Source organism: Mixophyes fleayi, chromosome 6 (genome assembly GCF_038048845.1).
Source record: "Mixophyes fleayi isolate aMixFle1 chromosome 6, aMixFle1.hap1, whole genome shotgun sequence".
In the NCBI taxonomy this organism is placed as follows: domain Eukaryota; kingdom Metazoa; phylum Chordata; class Amphibia; order Anura; family Limnodynastidae; genus Mixophyes; species Mixophyes fleayi.
The window spans coordinates 151413360-151426409 of NC_134407.1; the positions used below are offsets into that span (position 1 = coordinate 151413360).

At 40.5% G+C, this 13050-nt stretch overlaps 1 protein-coding gene across 2 annotated transcripts in view; it reads left to right on the forward strand.

Moving 5' to 3' along the window:
* LOC142160429 (chloride channel CLIC-like protein 1) overlaps positions 1 to 13050 on the forward strand; it is a 284558-nt gene that overhangs the window by 61913 nt on the left and 209595 nt on the right. For both annotated transcript variants that reach the window (XM_075215316.1, XM_075215317.1), the window contains exon 2: positions 1557 to 2019. In XM_075215316.1, the coding sequence (XP_075071417.1) occupies positions 1612 to 2019 (408 nt within the window). In that variant the 5' untranslated portion in view covers positions 1557 to 1611. The remainder of the gene's footprint in view (positions 1 to 1556; positions 2020 to 13050) is intronic.

The following is a 13050-nucleotide window of genomic DNA, read 5'->3' on the forward strand; positions in this document are numbered from 1 at the left end:
TTGCTTTTGTTCTGTGTAGAAAGGTGGTGTTGCCCATACCAACCAATCAGATGTTTGCTCTTGCTTACTAGACATTGGTAGAAAAATGATAGAATCTAGGAGAAGCACCAACGTTCTGTGTAGCATAACAGTTTTTCATAAATGTTTCTCTTATCTTCTCCAAATGGGTTATAGCTATTAGCTTTGTACAAAGTACAGAACTCCAAAGGTGACTTCTAATTTTATTTTTATTTTCTACAGTATTTCTTATAATACACATCTGAATTAAAACAAAATAAGTTATTTGTATGAAATGATCCTCCTATCCAGGTCTGTTATACCTTCACTGACGGTTATGCATTCCATCACAGAACACATCACAAGTGTAAGGATATGTTTTCCAGGACCGACTCCACTAATCTCCAAATATAAGCATTGACATCCCTCCACCTCCCACATGAGCACATATTGTACAGAAGTTTTCTTTCATGCCACTATTTTTTCATGTATTTTTAAAATATTTTTTGTTTCAGCATAATGTCTTATAACACTAAATACTAATTTTGTTTAGTGAGGGATTGTCAGCTATAGCCTAACTCTTGAAGAATAAGGAGCATGTCTTTGGAATCTAAATTCCAAACTACAAAAATGTAGCGGCCACGCAAGACATGAACCCTTCTGAGAGCCTGACGAAGGGGCTTTATCTGTTACTCCATTTTTTTTATTTGCTCACTGGAATAAAATTGTATGAATTCACTTTATATACAGTTCAGCTGCTACATTATTGCACATAGAAGTAAGAGACTACTGCTAATATGTGTATTATGTTTAGAACTATCAGCTACTGAGCTCTATTGAAGTTCATCCACTAGGTGGTACTCGCTGGCTGTTAGGAAAAAAGTCCTCTGCAGTGTTGTATGGGCTCGGGAACGTGTGCAGTTCATCTTACAATGTGGGTTTTTTTGTGAATGGTTTGCATGATTGACCCACTGTATGTAATAAGTTTATCAGCATTAAAGTTAATAAAACATTAAATTGCACAACATTGGGCAAGAAATGTAAAATAAATTTGAGAAATAAATCGTCAATCAATACAGATTATCTTCACTAACTATTGGCTTGTCCTCTTAATGGTTCCATAACAACATATCACATTAAATGTGAAATATTGTTTACGTTTCACATGTGAATTCTTCAGAGCAGCATGCAATGCTGGTAAAGAAACAGCTGCTCCCAAATATTATTTAGGAATGTCTCTCTGCTCCATAAAGCTATGTTTTTTCTCGCTAGAAAAATGTCTTCCAAAGTGTCCATGTTACATCAACCTATATAATTAATCTGATCTCTCTCACTGGTCTCCGCACCATTTTTTGGGAATCAGTCCTATTGTGTTTTCAAGAGCTCATCGCTTGCATTTCCTATATCTGCTAACCATTTGGAGTCTGCCACTTTGTGCTAATGGAAAAAGACCAACATTTGGTGCCAATTGTGAGATTAGCAGTACGTTAATGTAGCAAAGTATTACTTGACTTCTAATAATTATCCACATGCTTTAGAAGTGTTTCTTTCCCTTGCAGGCTGCTGTGAAACTTGTGACATCTTAAGTCCTATGAAGAACCCACTACCAGCAAAATGGAAACTATTTGTAGCTGGATTTTAAACAAGATACATTTTTTGAAGTACAAATTAGTGGGTTTACCAGATCCTGAACCTTCTCTTCCACCTCCATGGGCCCTAGAGTCACCTTTTCAGAAATGGACTGTTTACTCCAAAGCATCACTTGCTGCCTCGGTTATTTGCTTCACCATCTTCCTCATTCTACTCTTGCGTAAAAGAACTGCTGTCCCTACGAAGACGGTGGTCAGAAGGATATCAGTCCCGTTGATAAAGGAAGTGGCTCTGTTGGAGTACTCCCTGCTTTATGCATGGGTCTATTCTCTTGCCCTGCTACTTATACTTTGCCTGTTCTTATCGATTCCTTGGGAATGGGTCCGCCTGTATCAAATAGAAGTGGCCAAGAAAGCATCAGTCCTCTCAGAGGTAAGCAGGACAGTAAAATAATCCACAGTGAAATGATTTATTGGTTAATCTGAAAAACTAGAGCTCTGTGCTCTGTTCAGTTTTCTCTTTGCCATCAAAATCCAGAAATCAAAAACTAGAGACACTTTAATATTTTAGTCTCATCATCTTCCATCATTGTTTTGTTTTCTTCTGTCTGACTCAGATATCTGGTGAGGGCCTCAACTGACTGTTCCACTCTCATTGATTAGGGGTATGCTATGCAATGTTTGATATATGGGCTGTCACACATCACAGTAGAAAGTTAGTTTGTCTCTTTTGAAAAATGGAAGCCACTTTGTCCATTATCTGAACAAGATGCTCTCTACTTCTGGATGTAGATGGAAAAGAACATAGCTTTCCCTAAATATCATTAGGATAATCTTTGTAACATTTCAAAGTTTTGTGAGTTATTTAACATATTTGTGGATTAAGAGCAGTTCATTCAGGAGTTTACTCTCCCCATCTTGTCTTAGTTTATCATTGGCCATATAATGTGAGGCCTGTAAAAATGGTATCCTCTGATCTGATTTAACAAGCAGGAAGTTGCTTTACTGTACAGTAAATTATTATACTACTGTAAATAAGTGTCACTTTTTTTACAGTCAATATAATCAATGTTTATTGTATGAAAGTTCTAAAAATATATTAACAGAATCCAGAAAGCTCCAAAAACTGTTAAGAAAATGCAAATTATTATTGTACTATTGGTTGGTTACACACACAGACATGATCAATGAGTGGCTCCACTGGCACTCACTGTGAGGAGCACTACTACACAAGGTATTGGGGAGGGGAAGGTCATTCAAATAGACATAATCACTGAGGGCTACCCCCAAGAGTCATTCTGAGCATTTGTGCTATATAATTTAATGATGCAAGGATGTCAAACACACACTCAAGATTTCCAAGTCCTACAGTCAGGATGAGGAGCACTGCTGCACAATGTACTGAGGAGGAGAATATAAGACACACAGAAATGATCACCAAGCTCCTCCTCCTACAGTTATCATTAAGGGGCTCTAATGCAAAAGGTATTGAGGAGGAGAATGTCATATACACAGACATGATCAGGGCCGCCGAGAGGGGGGGGGAGCGGGTACAGTTTACCCGGGCCCGGCCATGCCAGGGGGCTTTCTTGGAAGCTAGAAGAAAAAAAAAAGGCGGCGCAAAAATTTTTTGGGGCTTACTTGACTATGAGGGTGGGCCCCATGAATTTGTTGTACCCGGGCCCTGAATTCTTCTTGGCAGCCCTGGACATGATCATCAGGTTCTCCTTCCTACAGTCACTGTGAGGATTACTGCTATAAAAGATGAGAAAGACTGAAATGTCATACACACAGATATGGTAACGATGTGTTTTTTTCCCACAGTGGAGTGGATTTGGAACTTAAAGTGGCCCTGGATAAAATTCTTAAAGTGACTTCATATAGGCTGGACCAAATTTTTGTAGATGGGGGCAACACACAAGTAGGCGGGGTTAGCACACCATTTGCCCTAGCCACAACGGTGGCTAGTGGGGTCAATGCAAGTAGGTAGTATCACAGCAACTACAGGCAGAGCCTGTCACAGGAGGTGGAGATAGCACACAAATAAGATGAGCATTGCACTTGTAGGTGCAGTCCACACCAGTGTGTAGAGCTCACACATTGGTTTCGTGACAGGTACAGTTTAATCCAGCAGCAGGGAGTACCCAAGATTAGCGTTGAAGTGATAGTAATTGAATCTGGGAAGTACTTGCTGTTGTATTAAGACTAGTCACCGTAAGATAGATAATGCTAGAGTATCATCCACTGTCAATCTCCCACTGGTTCTAACTTATCCCTAGCAGTGTAATAGAAAACCTTGTGTAATCCCCTATCACTATGTGTGGTATTGGGGTGCATGTGTAGGTGCTGCACCTGCTCTCTTCTATCTGCCCTGGCTAGCTCTTATGTGTGGACATATATAACCAAAGGGTCTTTAAATCCCAAGCATTCTGAGCAAAAAAGTTCCTTATCTGTATTTACATGCTTCCAGCAAGGTCAGACTATGCAGTGTGTCACAGACCCAGAGACTATAGTGAGAGATAGATCTGTGTCTAAGACTTGCCTCTAATTACAAATATTGCGGCTTTTGACCTGATAGATGTACGCAGACTTCTTTACATAGTCTTGGACACACAGAATCAAATGTCCTGGTAACAGTCAAAGTCAAGGCCTTACATAGTCTCAAAGCACTTCTTCCCAGGGATATCCCTGTAGGATTTCCTGGTGTAGGGTACCCATTAATTTTAAATGAAAAAGCCAGAACACCTATGGGACCAAAAGTTTGTTGAAGTCATAGAAACCACCGTATACTTTGTTTCAGGTCCCATATTAGGTAAAGCAGTTATATAAACCTATTGCCACCAGTCCTGTTAATTAATAGAAGATTAAAATAAGTATTGTGAGTTATAGATTTTGGGTGGAAAAAAGATGATTGTCCTTGGAGAACCTGGACATATAGTAACGCCGTAATGGGGAGAATGTCTTATTTTGGTTCAATTTTTCTTGGGATTTTATTTAATTGTGTAATTAGTTCATGTTTGCCTTTTGTAAAGTATACCTGTTGCTTACACACAGTGGAGCAAGTAATTGGGTTGAACGAATATTCATGTCATTGGTTTCTAGAGCATTGATAGTCTCCATTTTCCTAAATATTGGTTAAGACCATAAAGTGGCTGCCTCTATCAGTACATTCATCATGAATGAATTCCCAGCCAGACTACATCCCTCATCTGTGGTTTCCCAGTCTGCCTCCTCACATAGCTGTCACTCTATATTCTTAATTTGTAGTGTTCCTATTTGCCTGCCTTTCTCATCTGTTGTTCACCACCTTCCTGTATGGGATGTCCCTGCCAGTCTACATTCTTCATGACTAGTTGCCCTGCCGGTCTGCTTTCCTCATGTGTGGTGCGCCCTGTAGTTCTGCTTTCCTCATGTGTGGTGCGCCATGTTGGCCTGCTTTCCTCATGTGTGGTGCACCCTGTTGGCCTGCATTCCTCATGTGTGGTGTGCCCGGTCGGTCTGCTTTCTTCATATGAGGTGTGTCCTATCGGCTGCTTTCCTCATATGTGAGGTGCGTCCTGTCGGTCTACTTTCCTCATGTGAGGTGCGTCCTGTCGGTCTGCTTTCCTCATGTGAGGTGCGTCCTGTCGGTCTGCTTTCCTCATGTGGGGTGCGTCCTGTTGGCCTGCTTTCCTCATGTGTGATGTGCCCTGTCGGTCTGCTTTCCTCATGTGAGGTGCGTCCTGTCGGTCTGCTTTCCTCATGTGAGGTGCGTCCTGTCGGTCTGCTTTCCTCATGTGGGGTGCAACCTGTCGGTCTGCTTTCCTCATGTGAGGTGCATCCTGTCGGTCTGCTTACCTCATGTGAGGTGCATCCTGTCGGTCTGCTTTCCTCATGTGGGGTGCGTCCTGTTGGCCTGCTTTCCTCATGTGTGATGTGCCCTGTCGGTCTGCTTTCCTCATGTGAGGTGCGTCCTGTCGGTCTGCTTTCCTCATGTGGGGTGCAACCTGTCGGTCTGCTTTCCTCTTGTGAGGTGCGCCAGTCTGCTTTTCCTTTGCGTGTTACCCCCTGTCGGTCTGCTTTCCCTATGCGGGCTGCCCCCTGTATGTCTGCTTTGCTGATGTGGATTGCCCCCTCTATGTCTGCTTTCCCGATGCGGGTTGTCCACTGTGGGTCTGATTTCCCTATGCGGGTTGTCCCCTATGGGTCTGTCTGGTTTCCCTATGCGGGTTGTCCCCTGTAGGTCTGTCTGCTTTCCCTATGCGGGTTGTCCCCTATGGGTCTGCCTGCTTTCCCTATGCGGGTTGTCCCCTGTAGGTCTGTCTGCTTTCCCTATGCGGGTTGTCCCCTATGGGTCTGCCTGCTTTCCCTATGCGGGTTGTCCCCCTGTAGGTCTGTCTGCTTTCCCTATGCGGGTTGTCCCCTATGGGTCTGTCTGCTTTCCCTATGCGGGTTGTCCCCTGTGGGTCTGTCTGCTTTCCCTATGCGGGTTGTCCCCTGTGGGTCTGTCTGCTTTCCCTATGCGGGTTGTCCCCTGTGGGTCTGTCTGCTTTCCCTATGCGGGTTGTCCCCTATGGGTCTGCCTGGTTTCCGTATGTGTGTTGCCCTCTGTGGGTCTGCCTGCTTTCTCTATGTGGGTTGCCCTCTGTGGGTCTGCCTGCCTTCCTTATGTATGGTGCCTCTGTCTGCTTATTTCTGCCATATTAATATGTCCTTACTAACCTTGTCATACTGAAGGCTTTTAATCATAGTTTTCATAGTAAACTTTAGAAAGTAGAGTATATTTTATGGTAGAACTGAACAATTGCTCCTTTATATCCAATTTCTATAACTTAACTATGTCAAACATTATGTTGCACATATCCAAGGCTGCACAAAGACAGTTGTCTCTCTTGTTTTTCATTGTGTCCATTTCAAAATAAACCTAATGTTATTACATAACAGCTGTGTTTTGTATACAGTTTATTTTTCTGTTGCAATTTGCTAACCAAATAAGAACATAAGATGTAATTTGCTTTGTGTATGTACACTGTGGACTCAAAACACAGCTGGTCAACACAGGACTACATTTCCTGTTCCAGCCCCAATACCAATTACCATTAAAGACTGATGAGCAAGAAAAGGAGTAAATCCTATGGAAATATTGCCTTTTTCCCTCTTCTAAAAATGTTAAACATCAAGATTCATGAATTTAGTAAAATGTCCACACCAGTAATTCTGCCTAGAGGACCTTATTTATTTGTTAGAGTATTATATTAAAGTAGACATGTAACCTACATACAGTACTGGCACTGTTCTGTGGGTTCATGAAAATTGACACACGCATGAATTTATTATATCTATTATTATAGAATTTTCTTTTGTTTTTGTATATGCAGCAAAGAACCACCCACTTCTTGAAAGATCATAGTGGGAATGTCAAGTGACCTTTTTTCATTTTTTTTAGTTTAGTTTCACTTTACATACAAGTGTAACAAGGAGACAGAAACTATCAAGGACCAGTTTTATATATATCAAGAGGACAGAGAATTAAAAATGGAAGCATAGCACATGATCATATTATCATGTTTCTAGCTCCGAAACGCAAGGTTTTATTATCCCCACACATTATTTTTCTGGCTATAACACTATTGCTCTCTAAGTTAATTAGGAGGTAAAAAAAATAATCCATTTCTAGTGAACTGATACTTACTAGCATTTATTACTATATTCTTAAGAGTTTTGGTTTAGGGCACAAAATGGTTGCCACCGCTTTGCTCCGTCAATATGTATATTTTACTCTTTACCAAGTCACAGGGGGAGATTTAAATCAGCACAAAAAGTCTCCAAAAAGTCCACAGAGACACCTCATGCCTGTGTTCTGGCTGGAATGTCTGCTTATTTTTTCCCAATAAAGGTGCGAGTAAAAATGAGCGGAGATTCTTACTGCAATTGCCAGCATTTGAATCTTCCCCAAAGTGCTGGTTTCTGTACTTCGAATTTCTAGACGACTTCATGGCGGAACATTGGCATTGAGTGCAAATAGCCTGAGAAGTCCATTTCAGTGACGCACCATGGAGCTTGGCATCAGAAGAAGTAATATTTTATTTTATCAATTGCATACAATTCACTTCACATGTTTTCTTCTATGGTGGTTAGAGGTTTAACCTCTTCATTGCTGTAACATATTTTCTGGAGAAGGATAAAAGCGCTGCAAACTCGGCTCTGCTTCCACAACAGAAAATGGAAGTTGTAAAATAATACCGCAAAGAACACTTTGCTCTCCCTCGGACAGAATGAAGAAGGAACCAGCTTCATGAATGGTGACACTTTGGCTACACATCTGTCAACCATGGCTCTTCTCGTTCCCTCTTTATTGGCTGTCGGCCCCAAAACCATTCATTCTCTTTATTTCTTTCATGCTCCCTGCATGCATATCCTCATTCTTTAATGCTGTTTGTGACTAATATAGCCACACAAATGATTAATGCCTTGTGGCTCTACGCAGCTGGATTATATGTTATGTTGTCATTTTAAGTGTATTTATTTATGTAAATTTTGTTTGCATTTTAAATGTATTTTTATTGTTTATGTGAATTTGTTTACATCTCTTGTTATCTATCTATAAAATAAAAATAATGTTCTAATTAGAAGCCTAACCCACCTTCCCAAACAAGCATAAAAATGAGAATCCCACATTGAGCACATTTGTGTTTCAGGAAATACCGTTACCCCTACAGGTGCCTATAGATTCCTTTTCGTCAACACATGCAAGATGGTCTGATTGGGCAGCCACAGTGACGTCCCATCCCACACACATAGCACAGTTTGTGTTCAAACCTCTACATGCTGAGGTATCCCATATAAAGTGTGCAGGTGGGGTATCTCACATACCGAGTGGGTCCTGGGCACGTAACTCCCATTGTTTCGCTAGTGTGGAGAAGTTAGTGTAGGATAAAACATAGCTGTAAACTAGAGTTCTTTTTAAGAAGGCAGGGTATAATCTGGTGTGTTAGTGGTTCAATTTAATCATATACAATTTTGAATACTTTTTATTTTGGTCCATTTTCAACCCAGGTGAAGTGTTATGGGTATTGCTTAGTATTTTCTGCAAGGCTTGTCGCATATATTTTGTTTCACATAGCTGTATTTTAAAGCAGTTTGCAAGTAAAGGCAGGGTATAATCTGGTGTGTTAGTGGTTCAATTTAATCATATACAATTTTGAATACTTTTTATTTTGGTCCATTTTCAACCCAGGTGAAGTGTTATGGGTATTGCTTAGTATGTTCTGCAAGGCTTGTCGCATATATATTTTTTTTTTTACGTAGCTGTATTTTGAGGCCCTTTGCAAGTAAAAGAAAAATGAATAAAACACCACATTTTAACCATGGGTTTATAGTTACCACATGTGATATAAAGCAGATACAGTTTTGTTGCACTTTCACATAATTGGGTCAATTTACTAAATAAAGTAGTTCACGAGGTTTGTGTTTGGAGCCTGATTGTCAAATGCTGCAATCTGTACATGACAAACGACTTACATTTCTAAACACACACACACTGTGTTCTGGGGGAGGCTTTGTAAAGTTTATGCAGTGCTACCACAGTCATTAGAAGAAGCAATGTAGAGTTAGTGTAGGCTGGCAGGTAGACAATTGTCTCTTACAATGGGTTGCCAAATACAGTAATTCTGTGGCTCTATATAAATGAAAGAATAACAATAATGCTGATTTTAAGAAGAACAATAATAATTTTTAGGATTGAAAATATATCTTGTATGGCTTGAAGCTTTTTGGACTTACATCCTTATCCCTGTGACCATAATTTTTCAGCCTTTAATAAACTTTCTCACTGACTCCATAATTACTTGTATGACACACACCATTGAAGCAGTCCTAAAGCTGCTCCTTTTTTGGTTTAATTATGTAGAGTTTAATGGATGCACCAATTCTTTATGTAGTGCAATGCTCTACACATAAATAACTTTTATCCAGGCACATCAGTCACTGCTTCACTGGACCGTTACAATCTAATTTGCCTGTCACACAAACATACTATATGCACGTACACACTTTTTGCAGATAGCACCCTAGTTGGAATTGATCCCAAGGTCCTAATGCTGTGAGGCAGCAATGCTAACCTCTGTCCCACCATGCCATCCACTTCCAACATTCACCCTTCTGAAATATTATTCAGTTTAGTAGGCTGTGCTGGTTGGGAACATGTGTAGTGTTAACATTAAAAGGTATGAGAATGTTTTTGTAATTCATTGTCTTTGTTTTTCATCACCATTTTATAAATGTTAATAAGTAATTATACTGATTCTTTTCACTGAACCAGTTTGGCTGGAAAGAGGGAAATATAAATACGGCCCAGCACCACTATCATCTGAACATTTTGACAGGTTATAGTACCTTTTCTGAACAGCTGGACCTGGTAAAAATTTAAAATGCAAAGCTGACCATTTAGAGATCATCTCATCTTTTAACACCATTTCTTGTGTATATTTCATATTCTTAGGGCTAGATTTACTAAACTGCGGGTTTGAAAAAGTAGGGATGTTGCCTATAGCAACCAATCAGATTCTAGCTGTTATTTTGTAGAAGGTACTAAATAAATGAAAGCTAGAATCTGATTGGTTGCTATAGGCAACATCCCCACTTTCAAACCCGCAGCTTAGTAAATCTAGCCCTTAGCCTTTTAAGGTGTTTTTATTACCTGTAAAAGTGACTCAATAAAGATACCGTAAGATGGCCACAAAATTCACAATTTTGACTACTTAGGCCAAAACCTATATGGCTGTGTTTGTAAGTGATTTGTATACCTGTAGCCCAATTACATAGATTTCCCCATTCAGGCCAGTGGTATAGCTAAAGACTCTTCAGCCCTGGGGCCAGATATGATCTGGGCGCCCCTTTAATCCCACTATCACAAATAGCCACCACACACATTCCACCTACTTAGTTCATGGTTGCTTCACCCTTGCTGCTTATTATTGGGTTTCTGGGGACTGTACAAAATTAGTTCATTGACTTTAGTCTTCCCTTTGCATATCCTGTGCCCCATTTATCTTGCCTTTTCCTCATGCCTGCTGAGTTGGTAGTTTGAGCCCTTGGACTTAGTAACATTTTCTATCACTTCCACTGCAAGAAATCGGTTCACACTATGCACTGGACCACTTCACCACTTTTGGGCTACTTGATGACCTTATACATGTCAATAATTTTTGCACCCTGACAATTCAGCCCCATTCTGACTGGATAAACGTTCAGTCTATCAAGATGACCAGACTGGCGGTCCAAATCTTCATGTGTGTGACCAGCCTTAAGAGCAAGTAAAAGCACTATTTAATATATATCAAAGGCTGTGTATTATGAACTGAATAATACACATAAAATAATTGGAGTCTTTACACTTCACTAAAGAGGGGCTTCTCTAACTAAGCAAGCAGACAAAGCTTGACATTTTTCAGACTGGCTATGCAGAAGAGCACACTAAGTTTGTGAATTTATATCCTGGGATAGGGCAATGAATGTTACAGTAACTCAAATGTGGGTACAGTCAAATTTTTAACATATATATGAGATCTCATCAGGTCTAAAGATGTGGGAAATAGTTATGCGGTCTTTATTGTAGTAAGGAAGTAACACTTTGGGCTAGATTTACTATCAGGCGTGTTTGTAAAGCCGCTGACTTTCGGCGGGTTTGGCGGCGGTTTAGCCATCGCCGGATTTACTAAGGCTAAACCCGCCGTCCAAACGACCAGAAATTATGTTTTGAAAACCGCCTCTGTATAAAGCGCCATGACGGTTTCAACAATGTTCAACATACAAACAGCCGGATTTACTATTAGGCGGTTTATAAAGCCGCCGGAAAACCGCCATTCAAAAGACCAAAATGAAAGCGCTGCTTGTGAGCAGCGAGATTGTTCAAACAGTGTGCTGTTTCAGGTATTTGGTCAATCAGAACAGAAGGGAAAGGGCCATTTCATATACCAAGTTAGCTCCTTTGGGAGTGTATATGTAAAAAGGCCACAGTGTCTTGTAATTTCAGTGTTTTGTTTTTTGGGCCATCTGAACATTAGTTTGTTCCCACGCATTAGCCAGACGGTTGATTGCAGCAGGTATCTGGCTATTTGTGCGGTGTAACCGCCTCAAATGGCCCGCAATTTGGGACATGTGGCGAGTTTGGCTTTGCATGAATATTGTTTGCTGCTGCTGGAAAGCGCCAATAGACAGCGCCATTTCTCTGGCTGGGTCAATACTTGGAGGTGCAGGTTGCTGGTGTTCTGGTTGTTCAGCAGGGCCAGGTGAAACATCCTGGAGGCCAGACACAGGGGCATCCACTGTTTTCAGGGTGATGATGGTTTGATCATCTGGCTCAGGTGACATTTGCAGGGACTCCGGGTGAGGTGCCTGGTATGAAGACGGCCCTGTGTATGAAAAATGACGGTACGGTAAGTATATAGAATATAATATGTTTGTATATTGCATTCTGAACACTGGATAGGAAAGAATAATCTTTAGCAACTACAGATTGTTTCACAATGTTTGCATTCCTGATTTCTTGTCCTATGCTACCTGCTTCAGGATGCACTTATTATCCTTTCAATACACATTATCATTTGGACTATGTATGGCTGAGGGGGGTATGAAAACAAAGTATTTTTAACCTACAAAAATGAGGATTTAGTCAGCCAAATGCTGCTAGACCGTGCTTTGGGGTAAACTAATACTATTTTAGTACTCCCTCTGTGTAGTACATGCTGGGGTATTTTGACTAAACGGCATGGTTGCAAAAGTGGAGATGTTGCCTGTAGCAACCAATCAGATTTTAGCTGTCATTTTGTTAAATACAATAAATAAAGTAAAGGTATATTCTGATTGGTTGCTATAGGCAACATCTCGGTTTAGTAAATGTAGCCCTAAGTTCTTATTGCAAACCATAAACCCCCCCCCCAAAAAAAAAAAAAACCATTGACAGCAACATTTGCACAGGAAATCAATTAACTCAATTATTTCTCTCCTAAACATAAATCACGCACCTGCTTGCTCGTCTGTGCCCGAATCTCTCACTGAAGGTGGAGGTGTCGGCCTCGGACTTGGACTGGACTGCGGTCCTGGCGAATCTGGATGTATTAGAAAAAGCAGGAAATGTATTTGCAGCAAAAAGCTATTTAAAAATATACATTTTTTTTGCAAATAAAAAAAACGATTTGAAGGAAAAAAAAACCTTTACAAAGTAATAGAGTAAAAAATACACTAGAAAAAAAAAAAGTCACTTTTAAAAATAACATTTTAATTACTGTTAGGGTAAAAAAAAACAACAACTCACCAACAACTTGGCCAAAAGAGGGCGAATCCGTGTCTTGGACGTTTATCCCCTCCACAATCTCTGCCGGCATTATCTGGTGCAGCTCCTCCTCGTACGTTGTGTACTCAATACGAAGAGGGGGCCCACCACCCGTGCGCCTGGTTGCCCTCTTTTCCTGGGCCATCTTCTCTT